We start from the raw sequence: 27121 nt of genomic DNA on the forward strand, positions 1-27121 counted from the left end.
TGATAGGAGTGCATATTAACACCATTCCCACCACCAAAGGTCTGTGTCCTGTTCCCCACCCCCTGTGAAGCTGACCATCTACCCTCAACCAGAGATTTTGACTTTGGTGCCATACTCCAAACTCAGTAAACTCAGTCAGATTCTGCTTTGAGTTTCACTTTCTGTTCTTCTTTCATAACTTCTCTTTATGAGTGGGATCATCCCATATACGTGTTTGCCTTTCTGACTTATCTCAGTTAACATTATGTTGATAGTGCTTTTCAAAAGATAAAGGGACTAACACTTTTGACATAATAATCATAGTATATAAGTGTTTTCCACTACATTACACTGCTGCCTTCTAGAAATTTAACAGCGATCTGAAGTTTCACATAATAAAACAAAATCATGTGAAGGCATTGCTAAAATAAACTTTAAAACTGTCAGGGTAGAAACTCTGACCCTGCTACATATCCCCATGGCCTTCAGCCCATCTCAGAGCTCAGTATAGGTTCTGTAAGTGTGTGTGTGTGTTTAAGTAAATATGTGAATGCATGAATTTATATATTAAAATGAAATAAGTGATGTTTCCCTCCGCAGTCTGAACATATTGCAAAAGTGCCCATAAGGAGCATGATTTTACAAGGTCAAGATGGAAATAGCTACCAGTCTAAAGCATAAATGATACTAGTTTACTTCATGCACTTTTATACAATTTTATTCCATAGGTAACAGATTAGCAAAGGCTTGATTGCTGGAAATAGGTAATTTAAGAACTGAGACTTCCTTTCCCCTCTTCTATTATAAAAGAGTCATTCCTATTTTGAAAAAGTTTATTTATGCACATGGAACTATAAAGCAGACAGACAGCTTATTAGTTTTCACAACCAGGCCTCCAATTGTCCTCATTATCTGTTTGCAAAAGCAGAGGGTAGGCCACTATCCCGGCATTGTTTGTGAGCCATGCAGAAGGTACTTTCCTCCTGTGCATAGTAAACATGACTAAGATTTTACAGTACAATTTCATACAATAGTTCTCATTTCTCTCATCTGGTTCACAATATAGATGTTCATTGGATGATGCATGAGTGAATAGAAGACATCTGTGTGCTCAAATAAATTTGCTGAAGTGTTTAATACTTTCAGAAAGTTTCAGGCTCATTTAAAAGACCCAATAAGTTTGTATGGATGTTTCATTAAGTCACAAAACTGTTTATATCTTTGAATATCCCAGAATAAAATATGGAAACTGAATTTTATTTCTCCTAGTTTATATCCCAAAACATAGAGCCAGAGAAATGACAGGTTGCATTTTGGTACTGTCCATCCGCCTGACTGCAGTTAAGAATCTGTCTCTATTCCCATAATAAGTTCAATTTGGAACATGTAGAATTTGGCAGCAACATTTCACTACAGCCTAAGAGTTGGCACATAAAGAGAACACCCAGAGAGCAGTGGTTGGAGTTTTACAAAATAGATGGAAAGGGAAGTGACCATTAAAGATTTTGTTGCGTGATACATGTCTTAAGACAGATTTTTAAAATATATTTTTATTTCTTTATTGGGAGATAAATGTTTTATAGTCGACAGTAAATACAACAGTTTGCACATGCATAACATTTCTCAGTTTTCCACACAGTAATGCAACCCCCTATAGGTCCTCTGTCATCTGTTTCAAGACCTGAACTCTCCTCACCACCTACCCCAGAGTCTTTTACTTTGGTGCAATACAAAAGTCCAAGTTCTGCTTAGTGATTTCTCTTCTGATCTTGTTTTTCAACTCCAAGACAGATTTTTTGAAATGAAGCATATGCCACCTCTACTTTAGATTTAATAGCTATTATAAAAAACATAAGATGATACCAACAAAAGAGAAGGGTTGAGCCTCTATTACCACCATGACATAATTTTCCTAGTTAACCAAAGATTCTTCAAAACAGAAGTTCCTGGAAGAAATTGTAATTCCATCTCCTGCTTCCCATTGTACAGTTAGATGGTCTGGTTCACTATTTTCCCCTGACATTTGTTATGGGAAGGATTCTTCATACATTGGGTTAATAAAATAAATAAGGAAACCTTCATTTTTACTGATCCTTGTTTAATCCTCTTCATCCTGCAAAGACTCCTTATGGCATCCCTTGGAGGTTTGGATATTTGACATGTGTCTTTTATAATTAAGTAGCACAACCAAAAAATAATGATAGGATTTAGGCTATCTTTCCCACTGGGTAGGGAGGGGATTACTTGAGACCCTCCAGGAGAAATGAATACAGAAGACCTGGTATCAAAGAGAATCAAATAAAATATAGTAACTCCACATTTAATTTCTCAGATTTTCTTTAAGCACAGAAGGTTTGTGTTCTGTTGTAACTGATGTATATCTGTGTGGGTAGTACACTACAAACAAACAAAAACCTTGTAAATCCATGCCAGTCATGTATAGGGATACCCCAGATCCTACTTCATTCTTTCATATAACTAAAAAATGATGACTGGGGAAATGACTCACCCTGTAGAGCATCAAGCTCTCATGTCTGAGATTTCTGGTTCCATCTCAGCACAGTATATACCCTGAGTGGTACTTTGGCTTATTTTTCTTTCTCTGGATCATGTGAAATTTTTCTCATGATAAAATAACTATTGAAAGAAAACTAAAAGTATAATGGTTTTGGCATGACATTTTTAAAACATCCAGAGCTGTGGGCTCTCTCTGGGACCCCTCCTCCCTGGCCGCGGGTAACGGAGGGTGAAGCAGCCCCCTGGGAGATCTATAGTGGCTCCTAGAGGCAAGGGCAAAGTGCGCAGAGAGACAAGCAGACAGTCAGCTCCGGGAGAGCCTCAGAGGGTCATCTCGTTTATTGAGGGGTTCAGACAAGCAGATATACTCATAGTTCAGGGAGAAGTTTGAGGTAATCATTAACTCAAGCACAAAGCAACAATGCATAGTCACATTTTGACCTACAAACTATTTGATCACAATTGGAAAGTTACCATAACAAGGTTTGGTCATGAGCTTCACAATGCATATTTCTCTGGGGGTAAATTACAGGCATTTCAGGTGGGGGGGGTGGTTGAGTAACAGGACATTTGTGGCAGTTTTCAAATTTGGCCATACACAATACACAGTTATTCATGGCCTTTATTTTAAGGGGGGGAGGAGTGGCATATGTAGAAAGGTAGCCTCCATCCCAAGAAGCCATCAGTCATTAGTTCACAAGGTCAGGGGGGAATCTACCATTTTCTTGACCTGGAGGGGGGAGTGCTTGGGGTCTACCCACTCAGACTCTCATGGAAACAATGGCCTGGACTTCCCAGACAGTGGGCCCACTTCCCAACACAGTGCCAAATGCTTCAGTGTCTAGTGATGGTTAATTTCACCATCAATAACATATGCAGGTCTTAAGAAAATATATTTCCTGTTCTTCAGTGTCAGTATAGGTTGTCATGGAAACACCTATGCTTGGTCACCAATAGCACTGCATCATACTTGGGGGCAATTAATAAGGAAGAAGAGGGAAGCTAGGTTGAGGGCATCCTTTTATTGAAATAATGAAGGTGATTGCATCTTGCTATGGCCTGTTAGCCCTTTGATCTTTGGAGTGTGTGAATGTTTGAAAGACATTTTTAGATGATAATGCCAGGCACTCTGTCTATGAATTGTACATAGTAAACTTGAATTGGGGCATCTAGAAGGTCAAATCAGAGGTTTGAAGAAGATAATAAGAGGATAGGATTGCAGGCCTTTCTGAATTTTAGCTTTTGAACTTTTTTTTTTGCTTGCTTAACAGCCCCCCCCAGACTCACCAGATATTGGAATACTTATTCTATAAGATGTATTGCAAATGACTATTTGCAAATGGGGTTTGTATTCTTCTCTTCATAAGAGTTTTAGCTGTTCCAGTGTGCACATTTTCACGCTGCACCAAACCTTTGTTTTCCTGCTCAGGGTGTCAGAACTAGCATTTTTCTTTCTAAATAATGTGCAGAATTGGTGTGCTGACTTGCTCATAAAAAAAGTATAGCCTTGCTAACAGAGCTGCGCTACCTAAACCCCAACATCTTATTTTCCCGAAGGCCTTTCATCTCAGTTTGTCAGCAAACTGAAACCTCTAACCTGACAGTGTAAAATCTTGATGGTTAATTTTGCTTATAGCTCTTACTGTCATGTGGGGAGAGGCCCTGATCCTATAGAAGGAAGTTTTTAGACATGACAAGAGGCAAATGATGCTGCGAGTTCTTTGCTAATTAAACTTTAAGCAGCACATTGGCAAACCTCACTTAAGAAATAACTAAATGCAGAAAAATGGGCTTATTAAAAGCAGGATTCACCTTGAAATTGATTTGTTCATACTTGATACTAGCAGAATGAATTGTGGTGACAGGGATCATTTTTGTTGACAACAGCTGGAAATACAACAGCTATATTATTATAATTAGGATCAGCATCAAGCTAGATTATAATAGGGGCTTTCTTGGAGAAATGGCACAGTGTCAAATTTATAGTCACTGGCTAAATGAGTCTCTTGTATCCTCCACAAAGGGACAAAAACAGTTCCAAATGAAAACACAAACAGAGAATCCTGTTGTTATATTTCCCGGGTATTACTCAGGGTCCTATTTATCACACACCAACACTTGCCGCTTTGAAGAAACGTTATCCTGCAAGCTTTACACTTTTCAATTTGCCTTCATGGTCTGCATTCTGCATGCATTTCCATGGAGAAGCCTATACTGCCGCTTGACTGGAAATCTTTTCTGCCGCAAGATTAACCTCAAAGCATCCATTCCCCCCCCCCCCCCCCGGGTAATCACTTGACAAATGTAACCACAAAACCTCCACACACATCTATTCCAGTGTACAGGTGCCTCAACAGTCTTGAATCACTATTAGAAGAAATATTATCCATAACAGAATATAGTGCTCCCTTTTCATTTTTAAATGTCTTAAGTTGAAGGATATGGATTTTCCCTGGAAGTCAGACATCAGGCAGTAATATCCTGCTTGAGGATGTGGGTTAAAGTTTGTCTTGGGGGCAGGGCCAGGTTTGAGCCCCCCCCTTTCCTCTTGCAGGAGGGGCACTTTACAAGTGGTCAAGCAGGTCTGCAGATGTCTATCTTTCTCTCTCTCTCTCTTTTAAAAATTTTTTATATTATAGAATTACATGTCGACAGGGGTTTGAATCCACAGAATTCCCACCATCAGAGTTCTGAATCTTCACTCTCCTAACTGCAACCTACCACAGTTCCCCTAAAGTTGTAGACATGGACCAATCATCTTCTCTACAACTATCTGTCCATGTTTATACATAGTTGCCCCTACTTTTTTTGATTCAATCCTCTCTTACCCTCTAAGCCACTCATAGCATCATAGCTACCTCCATATGTCCCTCTCCTTTTCCTTCTCTCTCTCTCTCTGGGTGCTGATGGAGCTGGAGTTCAGAGTCCTCTTATCTTCATCCTATCACTTCTACCCCACTGGGAGTATGGATCAAGGTTGTTTTGGGGAGCAGAAGATAAGAGTTCTGGCTTCTGTAGTTGCTTCTCTGCTGAACATGGGTGTCGGCAGGTCGATCCATTAGAATCTGTATTAACCTCAGGGGCATATGATACTGGGAACTTAGGTAATTACTGGGTGATTGAGTTTTCTCTGGCCCACCTCTGGATCAGAACATGCTTTTGCATATTCAGAAAATGGCAGATAAGCTCCTCCCAGTACTGGCACTCACACTGGGTTCTTAGTCATGGAAGGTCAGACTCTAGATTTTGCATGTGTTTAGGGTGTAGACATTGTATCATCTGCAGAAACACCTGGAACTGGCCTGCTGTTTCTGATTCGGGAAAAAAAATAGATTCTTTCAGGAAGATATGAAACTAGAATAGTTGGGTAGACAAATCATTCTGCAACCACAGACAGACCCAAGGCTTAATGGCAGGTGGTAATTGCATCTGGATAACAAAAACAACTTTTGTTTTTGAGCCCAAAGCAGTTTTATACCCCAGAGAAGAGTGACATGAGAATAATTGAATGGGAAAATGTAAACTTGTGTATGTGTGTTTATTTTTAAGTCACTTTGTTATCAAGGAGATGAATTGTTGCTATTCTTCGTGTTGGTTTGTCCCCCTTCCCCCTACCTCTGAGAGAAATGGTTTGGCCCTTGCTAGTTTCGTGCCCCTCTTTCTCCCTGCCCCGTATGCTAAGGGCGTGTAGAGTCCCAGCAGCAGTGGAGAAAGAAAGATGGGGAAGCACATGGTGTGGTGATTTGCCCGTTCGTGAATAAAGATTAAACTGCAGCTTCTCAGCCCAGCCGTGTGTTCCTGAGTCTGTCTACCACCGCGATGCTAGCCTGGCCTGCTGGAGCCCCCGAAACATTAACAACAAATGGCGCCCACGTGGAACTGACCTGCGCATCTCTCAGATAAGTGAAGACAATTTGGCTACCTATGCACTATGGCCTTCTCTTCTGCTTGTGAAGAGATCTCCAAAGCCCTCTGCCCTTTCTTCATGAGACTGTTTCGTTGTTTCTGGAACATTTATCTCTGCACCACTCTGTGGTTTCTGCCCAACGCCAGCTCGCAGGAGCCCAACGCCAGCCCACATGAGCCGGCTTTCTGCTGCGTGGTGCGGGGCATTGGGCGTGGGCTCCCTCCACGCTGCTTGGCCACTGGGAGCAGGGCAGCAGACATGGCAGGGCCATGGGACAGGGCCGCGGCAGCCTATCCTGGCTGCCACCTGGGGGCACCTCGGCCCGCGCCTTCTGCACGGCTGGCCTTCCCGCCCTCATGCTATGAAGTCTGGACAGATCCCGGACCACCCAGAGATCGCGGGCTCCCTGCTGAAACTGGGCCCCATGGCTGAGATCTCCAGCTTGGGTCTGAAGGCAGACAATCTAGAACACACAGAGATTCATCCAGAGATCGCAACCTACAATTCCTAGAAGTGGAGCTGCGTGGGAAGCCACCTCCAGATGATGACACCCCAACAACAACTAAGACAGTACAGATCTAAATTCGTGTTTAAAATGGCATGTCTTCACAACAAAGGTTTCTCTCCTTGTGTATTAAAGACCATGTTTATGTGTGTGTATAAGTTTGGTAAACAGTAATTTTAAGGTTAAAAACGTAACTTTAAGGCTAAATTCTTACCAGGCAAAGTTAAATGAAAAAGGTTTTCAACGTAATACTCATAAAGATAAAATTAACTTACATTTAAAGTCTGAGGTAAAAAATTAGTTAAAAATCAATATATTTTAACCAAGTTGGTCTAAACAAAACCTGCGCACACCTAGGATGTGTCTCCATCTTGAATGGGTGTAACAAAAGGTTAAATAGACTTGTTGATATGTAAAACTCTCGATTACCTTCTCTATTAGAAATGGTAGATTACACAATGGCTATGCTAATGATTCTCATGCCTGAGGTTTTCTTTCTTTGATTCTTATGTCTACCTTTTCACATTCTATTGTTTAAACTTTAAACAACCTTAAAATCATTCTAAAAAAGACTTCTAATTGTAATAGAGTTATCAATTGTGATAAACTTCTAACCTGCTACAAGTTTGTTTCATAGTAAGTAAATTGCAGCTGTCAAGTTCTCTACAGAAAAGCAGTATTTCGATGGCTGACATTCCCCATCGAGACAGACGTACAACAATTCACCCCTTGGCATTTCTTTAGTGGACATCTGCTTTGGACTTCTATTGGACTCACTGATACACCTTGGACACTTTGCACAAAACTAGCAGCTTCCTTTATGCTGCTGGGTTTCTCAAAGACTGACTGCAGCCATGCCTTGGGACTCTAGGCCTCACCCTCCCCCAATGCTAGAAAATGCCTGTCGAGGCAAGTACGCCACCCAGAGGCAGGAAAAATTTTTTTAAGCTGATAAAGTTTTGCCCAGAGGCAAAAATTGGCCCCCTAAGGCCTTCCCTTGGCAGCACACTGGTTCTTGTTACTCCCTTACATGTTTCTCCATGTTTGTGCAAGTTTCTTTTTTGAAAATACCTGTACGATATAGGTTTCTGTTCACCCCACACCCCTGATACTGTGGTCATTTAGTTAAAAAGAAAAGGGGGGGGGAGTCGGGCTGTAGCGCAGCGGGTTAAGCGCAGGTGGCGCAAAGCACAAGGACCAGCATAAGGATCCCGGTTCGAACCCCGGCTCCCCACCTGCAGGGGAGTCGCTTCACAGGTGGTGAAGCAGGTCTGCAGGTGTCTATCTTTCTCTCCTCCTCTCTGTCTTTCCCTCCTCTCTCCATTTCTCTCTGTCCTATCCAACAATGACAACAATAATAACTACAACAATAAAACAACAAGGGCAACAAAAGGGAATAAATAAATAAAATAAATATTAAAAAAAAAAAGAAAAGGGGGAATATGTTGGTATTCTTCATGTTGGTTTGGCCCTCTTCCCCCTTCCTCTGAGAGAAATGGTTTGGCCCTTGCTAGTTTCGCGCCCCTCTTTCTCCCCGCCCCGTATGCTAAGGACGTGCAGAGTCCCAGCAGCAGCTGAGAAAGAAAGATGGGGAAGCACATGGTGTGGTGATTTGCCCGTTCGTGAATAAAGATTAAACTGCAGCTTCTCAGCCCAGCCATGTGTCCCTGAGTCTGTCTACCACCGTGATGCTAGCCTGGCCTGCTGGAGCCCCCGAATTTAACAACAATGAATACATTTTTACATTAGGGATTTCATTTCTGCCCTGCCCCTAAATTTAAGGAAATCTACTCCTACCAAAACCACTAGGAAAAATAAGTATTTTAAAGTATGAGATTTAATTATAAACTATAGAATATCCTATCATTTAAAATTGTATGGTTAGTTTATTATGCAATCTCTAAGCATGTGTAATGTTCATATTACATGTAAAGTCAGAAATACCAAATATCAATAATTCTTCTATTATATTACAGTATTATTACATATAATTATCTAAATAAGTCTAAGATATAAAGTAATTGCTATAGCTACCTTCCCCTCCTTCTTTTTATTTATTTATTTTCCCTTTTGCTGCCCTGGTTGCTTTTTATTGTTGTTGCAGTTGTTGTTGTAATTGATGTCATCATTGTTAGATAGGACAGAGATATAGGAAGAAGAGGGGAAGACAGGGGGAGAGAAAGACACCTGCAGACCTGCTTCACTGCCTGTGAAGTGACCCCCCTGCAGGTGGGGAGCGGGCCTCTTAAAACTCCCTTTTAAAAAGCAGTTTTAAGACATGAAACCTTTTTTGTATACTTGATCAAGACAGTTTAACTCTAAATTTGTTTTCTTGACCACTTTTCTATATTTTGTATTATTTCATTTTATCCTCACACAAAACATTGAGATTTTAGATAAAAACTATCATCTTTGGGACTAGGTGGTGTTTAGCTTGGTAGAGCGCACACATTAGCATGTGCAAGGACACATGTTCAAGACCCTGGTTACCTACAGTGGGTGGTGAGGGTGAGGAATAGCTTTAGGAGTGCTGGGACAGTTCTGTAGATATCTCTGCTTTTCTCTGTTCCTTTCACTCCTCTCTCTCTTTTATTTATATATTTATTTATTTAAGAAAGGATAAATTAACAAAACCATAGGGTAGGAGGGGTACAACTCCACACAATTCCCACCACCCAATCTCCATATCCCACCCCCTCCCCTGATAGCTTCCCCACTCTCTATTCCTCTGGGAGCATAGACCCAGGGTCATTGTGGGCTGTAGAAGGTGGAAGGTCTGGCTTATGTAATTGGTTCCCCACTGAACATGGACGTTGACTGGTCAGTCCATACTCCCAGTCTGCCTCTCTCTTTCCCTAGTAGGGTGTGTCTCTGGGGAAGTGGAGCTCCAGGACATATTGGTGGGGTCTTCAGTCCAGGGAAGCCTGGCTGGCATCCTGATGACATCTGGAACCTGGTGACTGAAAAGAGAGTTAACATACAAAGCCAAACAAATTGTTGAGCAATCATGGACCCAAAGGTTGGAATAGTGGAGAGGAAGTGTTAGGGGGATACTCACTGCAAACTCTAGTGTACTTCTGCTTTCAGGTATATATTTTGCAGTTGTTTATGGATACGTGTGAACATATTCTCTCTCTCACAGAAGCTGGTATTTATCTAGGTTTTGGGACTTTGTTAGAAAGTGAACCACCTGAGATGGAATTAGAGTATACTATGAAAGGAAAGGTCTCACCTGAGTAATGAAGCTGAAGGGTTGTCATTCCACACGTGAAGTCTCTGGACACAGTCTGAGCTGAAGCATGTTGAGGTAGCAATCGTTGCGTTGATTAGGTTGTGATCGGCAGATGCAATATTATTTGATATGGATTGGGAGAGGCATATGGGAATGTGGGCCCTATCCAAGGGTTCCAGGACTGGGGGAAGTAGGGGCTCTATAGTGGAGATGTGAGGTTCCTGCTGTCTTAGGTTCAAAAAGGCAATCGATAGTTAATGTTACCATCACATTATTTGGTAATTGGGTTAACTTTGAAAAGTCTTTTTGTTATGGTTTGCTGTACAGTACCCAGTATCTTGTATATAGCTGTGCTATTGATTGCTTCTGATCTACTTGGTCTAGGCTTTTGAGAGAGTTGCATATCAATTACACAGCCTATATATTAAAAATATTTAGTCTGTGTTTTAAAACACTTTGAGACATACAATTAATTTCCCCCCTCTCATATTAACTAATGATTTATATGACTACATTTTACTAGGAGTGTACATAAACACCATTCCCACCACCAAAAGACTGTGACCCATCCCTCCCACCCACTCCCACCCCCCACTGCCCCAGGAAGCTGCATGTCTACCCCTCACCACAGGGTTTTTACTTTGGTGCCCTACTTACAGTTTGGTCAGGTCCTGCTTTTAGTTTCCCTTTCAGATCTTCTTCCTCAACTTCTGTTGATGAGTGGGATCATCCCATACTCATCTTTATCTTTCTGACTTAGCTCACTTAACATAATTCCTTCTAGCTCTGTCCAAGACGGGTCAGAGAAGGTGGGTTCATTGTTCTTGATAGCTGCATAGTGTTCTATTTTGTATATATACCACAGCTTTCTCAGCCACTCATCTGTTGTTGGGCACTTGGGTTGCTTCCAGGTTTTAGCTATTATGAATTGTGCTGCTATGAACATAGGAGTATACACCTCTTTTTGGTTGGGTGTTATGGAGTCCTTGGGGTATAACTCCAGGAGACGAATTAATGGATCATATGGAAGGTCCATGTCTAGCCTTCTGAGAGTTTTCCAGACTGCTCTCCACAGAGGCTGGACCAATTTACATTCCCACCAGCAATGCAAGAGGGTTCCTCTGTCCCCACAACCTCTCCAGCATTTATTGCTGCTGTCCTTTTTGATGTATGCCATTCTTACAGGAGTGAGGTGGTATCTTAACGTTGTCTTAATTGGCATTTCTCTGACAATCAGACCTAGAGCAGTTTTTCATGTGTTTGTTAGCCTTTTGGATCTCTTCTGAGGTGAATGTTTTGTTCATATCCTTTGCCCATTTTTGGATGGGGTCATTTGCTTTTTTGGTGCTAAGTTTGCTGAGCTCTTTATATATTTTGGTGATTAGTTTCTTGTCTGATGTATGGCATGTGAAGATCTTCTCCCGTTCTGTGAGGGGTCTCTCTGTTTGTTTAATAGTTTCTTTGGATGTGCAGAAGCTTTTCAATTTGATGTAGTCCCATTGGTTTGTTTCTGCTTTAGTCTTCCTTGCAATTGGGTTTGATTCATCAAAGATGTCCTTGAGGTGTAGGTGGGAAGCTGTTTTCCTCTAAGTATTTGATTGTTTCTGGTCTGACATTCAGGTCTTTTATCCATTTGGAGTTGATTTTTGTTTTTGGTGAGATAAAGTGGTTCAATTTCATTCTTCTGCATGTTACAACCCAGTTGTCCCAGCACCATTTATTGAAGAGAGCCTCCTTCTTCCATTTAATCATTTGGGCCACCTTATCAAAGATTAGATGTCCATAGGTGTGGGGATTTTTCTGGGCTTTCGATTCTGTTCCATTGGTCAACTCCTTCTCTCTTGACACTTCTTTCTCCTTCCCTTTTTAGCCCCCACTATATATACTCTCTCTGTTATACCCTCTCTAAAAAGAAAATTGGAAAAAATAAAATTACCACCACAGGTGGTAAAGTCATCTTCCAGGTACCAAACCCCAGTGATAACCTTGGTGGAAATACAAAAATAGCATCTTTGTATATGAAAAAAAAAAAAACTTAATCAGACAGCATATAAATAAGCGAATCCAGCCTCTTATTCCTGCTTTAATGTTTGTTTAACAACATGATGAGATGCCTCATATAAAATAATATCAAGCTGCAATGACCAATAAAACTATATGTGGTCATCATCAGTTCCGTGCTAGTAAACTCCCAAGGAAATGTCCCTGAATTTCTTTTAATGAGAGATAATCCCTTTGTCACTTTATGTAGTATGAATTGTTCAGAAAATACTTTTAAACATCTGAAAAAAATTTCAGTGTAATCACAATTGAAATTAATTTTGTTGGAAAACCAACTTTTCAAAAAGTCAGTGGTTTATACTACAGCTAATCTTTACTATGACTTTACATCAGAATTTATGAAAATATTTTTACTTATTTATTTTTATCTTTCCAGACTGTTTTTCAGATAGAAAGATACAAAAAGAGAGAAACACAGGGTCGGGCGGTAGCGCAGCAGGTTAAGCAACATGGTGCAAAGCTTAAGGACTGGTGTAAAGATCCCGGTTAGAGCCCCCGGGTCCCCACCTGCAAAAGAGGCCCTTCACAGGCGGTAAAGCAGGTCTGCAGGTGTCTGTCTTTCCCCCTCTGTGTCTTCTCCTTCTCCATTTCTCTCTGTCTTATCCAACAACAACACCATCAATAACAACAACAGTAATAACTACAACAATGAAAAACAACAAGGGCAATGAAAGGGAAAATTAATAAATGTAAAAAAAAAGAGAGAAACAGTAAAAAGAGAGAGAGACAGAGAGAGAGAGAGAGAGAGAGAGAGAGAGAGAGAGAGATACCACTATACCACAGATGTTTCCTACAATTCAGTCTTGTCTGTATTTAAACCTGGGTTATGTGCATGGCAGAGAGGGGACACACTATTCAGGTGAACTGTTTTGCCTGCCCTATCTGAAAGGATGTTTAAAATACACCAAACACTACCTCCATATTACTGTTCCATGAAACTAAAAGGGACATAAGAGATCCAAATATTCCTCAAGGGGCCTGGCAGTGGCACATGTGATATGACACATTATTTATATGCAAGGACATGAGTTCAAGCTCCCAGCTCCTACCTGCAGGTCTGAAGCTTCATGAGCAATGGAGTAGTGTTGTAGGTATCAAAGTTTCTCTCCTCCTCTCTATTTTTCTCTGTCTCCATCAGAAAATAAAGAAAAGTATGGACACTGGGTACAGTGGAGTAGTGGACAGACACTCAACCCAGCAAAAGGGGAAAGAAACCCTTCAAAACTAAATTATTTTTCTTTCTCCTAAAATATAGAAATATTAGTGATTAACAGATTTTTCCCCAAACTAAGATTTCGGGGGTATACTTGTATAAGCACAACACCCCTTCCCCCAATATATCCACAAAATGTCCATGAGAAAGGTGTTACGAATGCTTTTGTAATTACGTTGGTTTTAGTCATCTATATTCCACATGTAAGTTCAGTGGTTTTCCTCTTTCTCTTAGGTTGCTTTTCTTAGTGTGGTCATTTCTAGTTTCATTCATATTTTTGATTGCAGAATAGTGTTCTACTGAATATATATCTTATACCTTCTTTATACAATCATCTGTCGTTCAAAATTTAGGTTACTCCCATATTCTGGCTATTGTAAACAACACTGCTGTGACCATAGGAGCCAGCATATCTCTTCAAACTAATACAAGGCTCAGTGCTAATATGGAGATGAGCTTGTATTTATAGCCTTAAGAGATGGTGATTTATACACCTTCTCCCTATGTATAATATTTTGTTTAACCCTCATAAGCACTGTAATATGTGTGTTAGTTTTGAAATTTGAAGCCAAGCCAAGTTAAATGATTTGCTCAGAGCTACAAAGGTATTACAGAATCAGCTGGAATTATTTCCTGTGCAAAGCCATTAGCCCCACACTACACTTTCTAAACACCCCACATGTGTATAAAGTGATTCTGTCATGTTTTCAGAGACTATTTAGATTTTTTTCCCTATGAAGGCATTTCTTAATTAGAATCATCCACTAGATGGTAATTTTGATGATGACAGAAATTTTTGACTATTTGTTCACTTCTCTTTTTTTCCAGAGCAGAGGAAGTGACTAGAACTGAATGCTCATTAACTTAACATCATACTGAGTATAGATCTTGTCTTTGTTTCTGATAATGTATTACTTTATAATGAGGAAAACATGTTTTTTTCCATAAAAAGTAGGGTTAGCCTTCACCCTCATTACTTGGGTGAGACCTTTTCTTCCATAGTATTCTCAAATTCCATTCCAGGAAGTTCACTTCCTAACAAAGTCCCAAAACCTAGATATAGACCAGATTCCATAAGATAGAGCATCTGTTTCCATGTATCCATAAATTAGGCAAAATATATACATGAAAGCAAAAGTACACAATAGTCTGTAGTGAGTCAGTATCAAGTTCATAATGAAATAGTCTACTTAGACTTAGATACCCTCCTCACCTAGTTCCTATTACAGTTCTCTCACTCACTCCAAAGCTAACCTTATCAAAGCAAGGACTACAAAAGCTGAATAAGGGCAAGAGACTGGCATACTTTAATGATGAGTCTTTAGTCACTATCAGGCCACCCCATCAGCAAGGGCCCTAATCGGGGAGTCCTGAGACTCCCAAACAAACATGATGGGCATTGACCTCGACTAAATCCCTCTCTCCATTGTTATAGGTTATTTCTATCAGGAACCACACAATAGACCCCTTTGTTGGCCCCCCATAGGACCTTGGCCTCAACTTGGATCAATAATGGTAGAGAATGTTCCATCCTCCGAAGGGAGGCTGGACAATATACTCGATGCTGAGGAAGATGGGTCCTGACATTGAGGCAGCTTGGAAAATTCCTGCTTATGACTACAGAATGTGAGCTCAGATGTACAGCGATTCCGAAGTAACATAGGCTCCTAAACTGAATATGGACCCCAGATTAGATCAAATAGATGGGATTTACAGTCAATAATATTTATACACCTTTCCCATATTTGGGAGCTACTCTCTCCACTGATCCAGCTTTCTGGTCCTTCTTCCAGTCTTGACATCATCTATCCACACAATAATTAGGATCCACCTGCATATCAGATTTCACGCTCAGGCAAAAAAAAAAAAAAAAAAAAAACCAAAACACTGGTATAGCCACAGGCCCTTGGGAATATAACTAAAATATGCCTATATGTCTACAAAACGGAGACCCCCCCCCCAACTCTTCATCTGCACTATTCCAGCCTTTAGATCCATTATTGTGCAGCAATTTGTTTGGCTTTGTATGTTGATTCTCTTTTCAACCACCAGGTTCCAGATGCTAGCATGATGCCAACCAGACTTCCCTGGAGAGACAACTCCACCAACGTGTCCTGGAGCTCTGATTCCCCAGAGCCCTTCCCCACTAGGAAAAGAAAGAAACAGGCTGGGAGTATGGATCGACCTGTCAATGCCCATGTTCAGCTGGGAAGCAATTACAGAAGCAAGACCTTTAACCTTCTGCATCTCACAATGACCTTGGGTCCATACTCCCAGAGGGTTAAAAAATAGGAAAGCTATCAAGGGAGGGGATGGGATACAGCGTTCTGGTGATGGGAATTATGTGGACTTGTACCCCTCTTATCCTATAGTTTAGTCAGTGTTTCCTTTTTATAAATAAAAAATTAAAAAAAATAAGTGAGGTTAGCAAGATAGTTCACCTAGGAAGTTACCAGCTTTGTTTTGTGTATGGCCCAGGTTTGAACGCAGGAGAAGCTTTGGTGCTTATACTGTGGTGTCTTTTCTTTCTCTGCCTCTCAGTCTCTAAGTCTTTCTGTCTGAAAAAGTCAGCTAGAGCAGTGAAGTACTAGCAGTGGTGAAAGGAAGAAAGGAAGGGAAATTGAGGTAGTGATTCAGGACAACCAAACAAACAAAAACGTTGCATATCCATCAGCCTTTGAACCCTGTCACTTCTTTCTGTAACTCTTGAATTTACTTATAACTACTCATGCTCTTTTTGGAGCTAGTTTTAGGGAGAACAATTATTAAAAAAATGGCTTCTGTATGTGCCTCACTCAGTTTACCAATATGGATTATTTTCTTCCATATATCTAGTACAAGAGATCAAAACAAAGAAATCCATACGGACATTCATTTTCTTGTTATTACCAAGTGGTAATGTTTTGTTACCTCTTGAAGGGACTATTGCTGTGACCTCTGAACTGGTCTGATCTTATGTACATCTTCACTTTCAAGCAAATCTGGATGCACTAGCAGAGAGAAACCCACAGCATAGAAATGACCTCTAACTGTTTTATCTTATTGTTCCCAGCCAGATCAAGCCAGAACTCCTGTCTTAGAATGCCGGTGCCCTGTATTTTATTTTAAGCTTGCATCTCCAGCCTTACAGTTGGCATTTGATTTTCACAGTTACCTTTTCTACTCCCCCTTCTGTGGCCACTTTTATCTCATTATCATGTGCTCACCTAGAGAGTTTATCATCCAGTTCTTCTTCATCCCACACAGTATTCAAGTATCTACAAATAATATGCTTTCATGTGATTGTTTTCACCAGCTAGCTGATGAGTTACTTATTTAAAATAAAATAGATTGAATCTAAAATATTTTCTTATGATATTGCTTCCAGTATCTGTTGGAATGTATTACACAACTCAAACTTAGTGCTTTTTTCCCCCCAGGTGTCGATTTTGTTGAAGTTATGAGTCAACATTCTAAGTAAAATTTCCAATTTTATAGGATTATCCCTGTTCAACAGATATTATTGTTACATTTTCCTGTGTAGTGGTAATAATTCAAAACACTTCAAAAATAGGTTGTGGTTTTCCAAGAGCTCTATCTCATTTCAGGAAACACAGAGGGGATATACTGTTCAGTCCACCCTCATGCTCTGTAGGTTTAAAACATTCTTACCCCCAACTGCAGGGAATGTTTGTTTTGTTATTGCTATTTATGGTTCACTGCTGGGGATTCACCATTCCAGGCCAACTTTGGCAGATATAATGACAGAGACACAGAAAGAAAGATACCACAGCGCTAAAACTCCATTATATCATCTAAAGCCTCAAAACTTGGGTTGTGCCTATGACAAAGCAAGCCTATTATTCAAGCAAGAGAAATATCTTGCTGTTAGAGTTGATTATTGACACCTTAGAGTTGATGATCTCCAGCAGAAGGGAACTGATGGAAAACCAAAATCCCACTAAGGAGGAAGTGGGTATGGGATTGGAGGTGTTCCAGACCCAATGACTATCCAGTGTTGGAATATAAAGGTCTAGCTTTGCTTCTTCAATGACCAGCCCAGCTCTAGAGCCCCCCAGTAGAAGGTTTTATTGTGGCAGCTTCACACCCAGTGCTCTTCTGTCCCATCTTCTCCTTTTCACAATACTTCAGACACTGAGACCTTATGCAAACAAAACTCTTTTAAGAGAGCTCACCTGAATAGTGTGCTACTCTGCCGTGTGCATGAGCCAAATTTGCGCCCACCCTCACCGCATTGAAAGAAACATCAGTGCTCTGGTTTTTCACTCATTCTCCCTGCCTCTCTAGTTCTCCTTAAAAAAATTTTAAAAGAAATTTTTATATCAGAGTCTGTCTTTTAAGGAAACACATCTATGATATATACCTACCAGTCATCAGATAATTTATTTCTTCCTTTATGTATTCTATCTATAAATATATGTTTGGTATTATTTTATATCTTTGTTGGATAAGGACATGCCCTTCCACAGAGCACAATTCTTTTTGCTACACAAGATTTCTCCAATCCCTCCAGTTTTAACAATTCCAAGAAAGTCTCTCACAATCCTTTGCCTTTGCTTATACTTAATTTTTTCTTTTCTTTTTTAAAAAGGTTTTCTTAAACCTTTAAATTATCATGACTTATTTATTTATTGGATAGAGACAGGTAGAAATTGAGAGTGAAGGGGTTGATAGAGAGGGAGAGAGACAGAGAGAAGAGACAGAGAGACACCTTCTGCCTTGCTTCACCACTTGTGAAGCTTTCTCCCTGCAGGTGGAGTTCCAGAACTCACAACTTCTGGAACCCGTAAAAAATTTAGACTCATATACCCAGAGGAGGCGAAATATTAAGGGAAGGTGACCAGAGGGCTCTAACCCAAATTCCATCAGAACCCAAAGAGAGATGAGGAGAAAAGACATTCAGAAGTAGCCATAGGTATAGGTTTGACTTGGAGAATAAGAGAGGGCAGGACCGTGGAAGAAACAGGCTAATATATATAAATATAGACAGATATTTATAGAAATAATAGTCAAACCATGTCTGCAACTTTCAGAGGGTTACCACAGTTTCCAGTGGAGAGAAAGGGGACTCAGAACTCTGGAGGTACATAATTACATAACTTCTGTCTCATAATTTTGTAAATCAATATTAAAGCAAAAGTTAAAAGAAGAAAGTAATTCAGCTAAACAGAAAGTTACCACTTTTGGAACCATTTCTTAGACCAGCACAAACAGGTGAGGTGGTAAGGACCCACCTCCTGAAACATTTTGCTTTTCAATAAAGTTAGATAAGACAAATAGAGTTTTCCCTAAACTGAATCTCTAAATTTCTATGTATGTTTGTCAATTCTCTTCTTCCCTACCACCCCAGAACATAAGTTACTTGAATATAGTGTGTGTGTGTGTGTGTGTGTGTATCAAAAAGGCTGTTTGTACTTGTGAATAAAAAATAAAAACTGACTAAAAAGCTAATTCTATTATTCATAAAACCTAATTACCTAAACTTGTTGATTAACTGATGATACTAATCTATGTTTATATTCTGAAAAATTAAATAAAATAGTAAAGTATACCTTTGCTGTTTTTGTAGTTTTTATCCCATGCACATTTATTTGAGATTTTGCAAAACTTAAATTCCACGTTATCTCATATTATTAACCTCATGCTTCATTTTCCATTGGTAAATTTCTTTTGCATATATCATAAGGCTACATAAATGGGATAGGTATCTTTAAAATGAAAACTACAAAGGAATCTTAAATTATACCGAATGTGAAAGGGCTATCATTTTATAGTACTCCAATTTAGCAGTACTCTTCTAAAAGATTCTCAGACATTATTGAAATCACAACAGAGTAGTTTATCTTCATATATTTTTTCAAAGATCTCTTCTGCCTCATTTTCACACATAGATTTCTGTATGATATGCTTGGCGACATTTAGCTTTTGGCAAAGAATAACATGTTAATTATTATTTCTCTTTTTTTCTTCTTCTTTTTTTTTTTTTTTTTTGTAGGTACGTCTGTCACTAATGTAACAGCTACAGATGCTGATGACCCAGTTTATGGAAACAGTGCAAAGTTGGTTTATAGTATCTTGGAAGGGCAGCCTTATTTTTCCATTGAGCCTGAAACAGGTTTGTGGCCTAAATTTTGAATTGTACTCACCATATTATTGCTTCAAGGAAATAATTTTTCTTGGAATTTGGATTATGAAGTGCTATGGTTAAGTACTTTGCTGCCTGCATAAATAACATGTGAATGTGTTATTTCTGTGCCATGAGTATATGGCAAACCCAACAATTATTTTGATATGGACTAAAACAAATTGCACATCCTTGTAGAATGTCACCTATTTAACAGATGGTCTGACACCAATTTTCATCTTGGGTGGGTGGGGGAATGAATGTACTTACAAATTAGGCAGACGTAAATATCACATTTAAGAATAAATTTACCTAGTTACTGTCTGTGTGATGCTTGGCAAATAGCATTTATAAATCTTTATAGGTATCAACTCCCACATCTATAAAGTGGATATGGAATGTTATCATTGTGTTGTTATGATGAAATGAAGCAGCAGACACCATAATGATATATGATAACCATTCAGTGTATGGTTAGTGTATTTATTATGAGTGCCTTTATTTGTAAAACAAGACTTTGCTATCTACCCACTAGATTTTTCTTTTGGAGGATAGGCTGTTACCAATTTCATTCTCAGCCAGGGTCCTGGACTTGGTGGTATAGCAAGGACCTTGGTTTGAGCCCCCTGTTCCCACCTGCAGTGGGAAAGCTTTACGACTGGTAAAGCAATGCTGCAGATGTCTTTCTGTTTCTCCCTTTCTGCCACCCCCTTCCCTTTAGATTTTGGGCTATCTCTATCCAATAAATAAAATTAAGATAGTAAAAAAATTTAAAGAAAAAAGAAAAATACAAATACAATTCATGAACATCCACACATGATCATTTCCTTGAATCATGAGTGCTCAGTGTTGTTGAGATAAATGCCCATGTCTTTGCATTAAGTCAATAGTTAATTAAATTAAAAGAATAATGCCTCTTGCTTTTTTAATTCAACAAGTAAAATACTCATATATTTCAAAGTGAGGAAAAAAGTATATATGTAAATAGGCCATGGCTTAAAATTGAATTTATATATGGTAACAGGAAAGAACTCTTTAAATACATTAATTAGGGGTATAATTGCATATTCCTCCTTAGGAAGGAGGATGTTTGTCATAAACTTCATCTCCTTTGGGATTTTTGATGGAGCTGAGGCAGTAGCAAAAGGATAGCCAATTTTAAATTTTAAGGGGGTAAATGCCTGGAGGTGTTCTTTCTTTAACCAAGGTCACAGTGACAGAATTTGGCACACAATTAGAACTCAAACTCAGGTCTTTAGTTTCAAAGCCACAGCCAGGTATCTTTGAACCTTACTTATTATAGGCAATAAAATATCAGGACGTCTGTAAAATAGAATTATTATGCCTGCTTCAATGAACTTGAATAGCTTTCTCCTTTGCTTTTGTTTACCTGGATTTTGTTTATTTACTATTTTCAACACAATATAGATATTAATCTAACAAATTTACCTCTACTGTATGTCAGGTATTGAAACAAGTAAATATAAGGAAAATTTTTACAAAGAGTAATTAATCTCAGACTGCGAATATCTGACTCGCAACCCACTTAGGAAAGCAGATTTCATGCCTCCCGCCTAATGCAAATTAAAGGAAGCATGATGTGACCATTTAAATAATTTATCCCTTACAAATATATTATCATGAAGTTCAGATGATAAAAGTTTCCTATGAGGTCAGAGGGTTTGGGCTATTTTAAGTCTTATTGACATAAACTGTTTACTTAATTAAATGTTGTCAGTGGTATTTAATAGGTATATTTCTCCCCAGTATGAGTGTCTCCTTTCAACATGTATTCAATTTAATGTTATTATTTTTCATTTGACTGATGCAAAATTATCTGAATTAGATTTTATAAACTTTATTCTGGTGGTCTGGGAGGTGGTGCAGTGGATAGGGCATTGGACTCTCAAGCGTGAGGTGCTGAGTTCTGTCTCCAGCAGCACATGTACCAGAGTGATGTCTGGCTCTTTCTTTTGCTCCTCTTGTCTTTCTCATTAATAAATAAAATCTTAAAAAAAAAAAACTTTATTCTGTTACTACTGTGGAAAATATAATGGAAAGGGAATCGAGTGGTGGTGTACCCAGTTAAGTACACACAGTACTATGTGTAAGGACCCAGGTTCTAGCCCCCACTCTCCACCTGCAGCAGTGTGCTTCCTGAGCAATGAAGCAGGTCTACAGGTGTCATTCTGTCCCTCTATCTTCCCCTCCTCTCTCAATTTCTCTCTGTCCTAGCGAATGTTAAACAGACAAACAAACAAAAAGACAAGCAGGAGCGATAGATTCATAGTGTTAGCACCTAGATCCAGTGACTGGAGGCAGAGAGAGAGAGAGAGAGAGAAGGGACAGTGGGAGGGAAGGGAGGAAGAAAGAAAGAATAATGGACAGAATAATTCTTAAAAATTATATGGAGTAGGGAGTCGGGCTGTAGTGCAGCGGGCTTAGCGCAGGTGGCGCAAAGCACAAGGACCGGCATAAGGATCCCGGTTCGAACCCTGGCTCCCCACCTGCAGGGGAGTCGCTTCACAGGCGGTGAAGCAGGTCTGCAGGTGTCTATCTTTCTCTCCTCCTCTCTGTCTTCCCCTCCTCTCTCCATTTCTCTCTGTCCTATCCAACAACAACAACAATAATAACTACAACAATAAAACAAGGGCAATAAAAGGGAATAAATAAATAAAATAAATATAAAAAAATTAAAAAAAATTATATGGAGTAAAAAAATTATATGGAGTAGTTATTACTGTATATTGGTTAAGTAAAGTTGAGAATTTTTTTAAAAGAACTTCCTTTATTTTATAACTACTCACAGAAATAACAACCAAAAACAGTTCTATAGATGTCAGTGAATTGAGACCAAAATGACTTTTCTTGATCATATTCCAAATTTCTATGTAATTACATTATTTTAAATGGCACTATAAGTTCAAGCTACTAAAAAAGCTAAGACTTTTTTAGACCTCTCATTCACATGCCTGGAAAAAGTAGTTGAATTTTTATCTGATTTTCTGTTTTAATTTCTGTAACCCTACAAAAGCTGCTAAGAAGCCACCACCTTGCTTTAAAATGATGGCTTTATTTCCTTTTTGATTAGCACTAGAGTTGAGGTTGTAAATTGTGTAAGTTTTTTTTATAAGTTGATTTAAGGGGAAAATATAGCAGAAATGACAAGATGAACAGGGAGACAAAAAAAACTCTGTTAAGTGGGTGTAATTTAACTGTTAACTGTAGACAGAATTACCTGAGTATTTTACTTTATTTTTCATTCATTTCATATATTTTTTTTAAATTCCTATTGTGGGGCCGGGTGGTTGAGTGCACGTTACAATGCACAAGGACCCAGGTTCGATCCCCTTGTCCCCACCTGCAGGGGGAAAGCTTCACTAGTGGTGAAGTAGGGCTACAGGTGTCTCTGTCTCTCTCCTCTATCACCCTCTTCCCTCTCAATTACTGGCTGCCTCTATCCAATAAATAAAGATGATAAAAATGTTTTTTTTAATTCCTATTGTATAAAACTATAGATAATATTTTATATGGTTCTAATGAATTTTGTTCAAATTTTGACTCCAAGATACTATATTACAAACTGCTGAATACTCTTGGCAAGTTAGGACTGTTATTTGCTGGTGCAAATCCAGTTACTATAGGACACAGGCCCAGTTTACTCCATTCAGAATTTAAATGTGTTTAAACTTTCAAAGTATTTTAAATCAGTTTGCGACTCCCAAGTTAGTACAAAGCAAAATTTTAAAATATATTTTGTTTACTTATTAATGAGAAAGATAGGAGAGAGAGAGAGAAAAAGCTAGATATCACTCTGGTACATGTGCTGCCAGGTATTGAACTGGGGACCTCCTCCTTGAGAGCACAATGTTTTGTCTGCTGCACCACCTCCTGGGCCACACAAAGCAAATTTTTGAGAAAACTTGAGATATAGTGGTTATGTTCAGTAGTCCCCTTTCAGAATGGGAAAAATAACTTTTCTGTATTTTGATAAAGGTGTTTACTTATCTTTTACACACAAGCATTCAGACTTAAATTTTAATATCTACTAAGTGAAATCTCAGTCTTGCAAATGCTCAGAAACCAAGACTAGCTATGGAGATTTATGTCCAGTGCATATTGAAGTGCTTCTTTAGTACTTATGAGTTCATGCTGGTATCCACTTAATACATGCAGAGTATTAGGTATCAGATATGTTACTTACAGTAATATTTTATTTTCACGTGTTCAAAATTTCCAACAAAGTTTATAAAAATGTAATTTAGAGTTGTGAGAAAGGACAAAATAGTCTAAAATATATTTTGAAAGAAAACTTTTACTAGACAAGGATAATTTATATTTTGCTTTTCTAGTAGATCAGAAAATGTTATTAGATGTTGAGCTGTATAGTTCATAATTTTTGATTCATAAATAATTATATTTGAGGTGGATCTGTATACCAGATCATATTATACAAATGTCTTTTTTGTATATTTATGTTTTAATGACTTAAAAAATCATACTTTATTAATATTTTACAGTGACTCCTTGGTTATTTAAATTCATATGCTTTTAAAAGTTTACTTATCACTCAGCTACTTTTGTTCATAAAAATGTTGATTAAAAAAGTGTCAAATGGTTGTTCTATTAAACATCAAGAATATAGTATTTAGACATGAAGTTTGAAATGTAACATATAACAGTTTCAGTGCAGTAATATCAGCTTTTTAACAAATGATTTTATGGAAGTTGTAAGCTACTTTTATGGTGAAAATGTAGTTTAGAGATGTGCAGTTTAAATATTTACATCAATTCATACTGAATGTCAGTTTCAGTGAAGGAACAGTAGTTTGATATTTGAACTAGGTTCTAAGCAGAAAAGCTCCAGAGGAAAATTGACTTTGAGCTCCTGCTGACTGATTATGCTGACTATTCTTAAAACTGATTTACTTTTCCTACTTATCAAATTAATAAACTGTTATCACAATTTCATTTTATAGTCATTCATCTGAGTTATTTTTAGAACAGGGTTTAGTATCACTCATTTACATTTTCATTGGTATAGTACTTGATTTCATGTGAATGGAAAGTTGAGAATTTTGAGGCAAAACTAATTCAGAATAAAATAGACTAAAGTTGAAAGCTGTCATCATCCATCATCCTAAATTCGTTAGTTGAAACACAAGTATGTATGCTTTTGTTCACCTTTATTTTTACATTTTGCTTAAATATCTGCCTAGTTAAACTTGAGTATGTTCAAATGAAAGTGGTGGGATTTGTTCCAATAGAATCTAAATTTGACTCAAGTTGTGAGAATTACTTTTGCTTTAAATTTTTATCACTTTATTACGGGGTTAATGATTTACAGTACAGTTGTTGACTGTAAATTGTATGGTACATATTAGTATGTATGTATCGGGGTAATGGAGAATATGATATTTTTTGAGGAACAGATTGACAGGATGTCTTAAATTTTGTATTTAGTGTATGGGGAATATGTACAAGACCATTGAGCAATTAGTATTTCTTATTCTGGAAGCAAATAGAAAGTCCATGCCATTTCTGTTTACCAAAAGATTTGTATCAGTTGTATCCCCTGTGAGATAGCCATTGAGACAGGAGAATTAGTGTCTTCTGGGGGTTGGTGACAGTGAAAGATAAAAGAAGCACTGTCTTGCTCAGTTCTGACTGCTGCAATAAAATACCATCAATTGGATGGCTTATACGAAATAAATTTATTTCCCACATTTGGAGGCTGCAAGTCTGAGATCAAGGTGTCAGCATGTTTGGGTTCTGGTGCAGTTCCTCTTCTGGGGTTCAGATGACAGGGTTCTCACTGGGTTTGCATTCCTACTGTGCTTATAGCTGATGTCAGCCATATGCTAATTACATTCATCAGCCATATGCTAATTAAGTTCTTAAAGTCAGTCCTTAGCCATATGCTAATCATGTCCCAAAATTCTACTCCCTTGCTGTGTCACAACATTACATTATTGTATTTTACATTTATTTACATGTGTAATTTATTTTTGATAGTATTTGTGAAGAATGTATGGTGTCTAGATTCTTTCTCTTCCCACTCTTCAGCTGACCTTTTGTTGATAGGAAGATCTTTGCTCCGTTGTATTGACTTAAACTTTTGCCAAAGATAAGTTTACTGAATTTATAGGGATTTGTTTCTGGGTTGTCTATTCCATTCAGTTAACCTGGTATTACTTCACACTGTCTTGATTACAGCAGCTCTGTATTAAGTCTCGAGCTAAGGTTTTCCAATTCTGATCTTCTGCAATATTGCGTTGATTATTCTAGGTCTATTGCCTCTTCATATAAACTTTAGAGTCATTATTCTATACTCATAAAATAGGTTGCTGAGATTTTGATAGGGTTTGAACTGAATCTCTAGATCAATTTGGACAAAAGGACATACTGACAATATTGACTTCTCTTATACATTAACATGAAGCCATTCATTTAGTTCTTTGACTTCACTCATCAAAGATTTGTAGTTTTTTTCATATAGATATTGTACATATTTTGTAAGATCTGTGTCTCAGTATTTAACTTTTGGGGGTGGTTTATGTACAGAATAATGTGTTTAATTACAAATTCATATTTGGTATATCAGAGGTAATGATTTTATTTTATGCAAACTTGATATAAGTACTTACTAGTTCCAGGACTTTTATATTCTTTTTCTTTTTAAAATTTTAAATTATCTTTATTTATTTATTGGATAGAGACAGCCAGAAATCAAGAGAGTAGGGGGTTATAGGGAGAGAGACACCTGTAACACTGCTTCACCGTTCCCAAAGCTATACAGTGGCAGTTGGGAACCAGGGGCTTGAACCTAGGTCCTTGTGCATTGTAAAATGTGCACTTATCAGGTGCACCACCATTCAGCCTCTTTCTTTTTCTTTTGGTTTGTTCATTCAAATGGTTTCATTTGAATCATATTATCTATGAACAAAGACCAATTTTGTCTTCCTTACCTTTTATTTGCTTTACTGCATTAATAAGAGTTTGAGTGTGATATTGGAAAGGAGTAGTAAGAGGGAACACTCTTGTTTGGTACCAGATATAGATGGGAAAGTGGGAAAGATCAAGTTTTATTCTTATCAGTATGATGTTAACTGTAAATTGCCTTTTGGTATTTTGGTTTTTGTTTTTAGATCATCTTTACCAAATTGAGAAAATTACTTTATATTCCTTGTTTACTGAGCATTTTCAATGATGTGATTTTTATGACTTCTTTTCATGTATCATGTAATTTTTCTTTTTCAGTGTATTCTGATGGGTTACATTAACTGCTTTCCAAACTAATAGCAGACTTATCTGGGATAAATTCTACTTTTACAAGACATCTAACTATTCTTATATTTTTGGAGATTAGGTTTGTTAATATTTTGTTGAAGACTTGCATCTATATTCATGAAAATATTGATCTGTGGCTTTATTCTTCAAATGTCATTGTTTTGGTAGTAAAGCTTTCTTCAGTGTGCATTAGTTATTATTTCCTCTTCTTTGATCTTCTTTAAAAAAAAAGATTGCAAAGAAATCTTTGCATTTTCTTCATTAACTATTTAATAGAATGCATATTGACCCAT

At 38.1% G+C, this 27121-nt stretch overlaps 1 protein-coding gene across 4 annotated transcripts in view; it reads left to right on the top strand.

Annotated features, from left to right (window-relative positions):
* CDH8 (cadherin 8) overlaps window positions 1-27121 on the top strand; it is a 487537-nt gene that overhangs the window by 207839 nt on the left and 252577 nt on the right. For all 4 annotated transcript variants that reach the window (XM_007528643.3, XM_060185427.1, XM_060185429.1 and 1 more), the window contains exon 4: window positions 19410-19529. In XM_007528643.3, coding sequence (XP_007528705.1) covers window positions 19410-19529 — 120 coding nt within the window. The remainder of the gene's footprint in view (window positions 1-19409; window positions 19530-27121) is intronic.

The sequence above is a fragment of the Erinaceus europaeus genome, chromosome 2, assembly GCF_950295315.1.
Source record: "Erinaceus europaeus chromosome 2, mEriEur2.1, whole genome shotgun sequence".
In the NCBI taxonomy this organism is placed as follows: Eukaryota; Metazoa; Chordata; class Mammalia; order Eulipotyphla; family Erinaceidae; genus Erinaceus; species Erinaceus europaeus.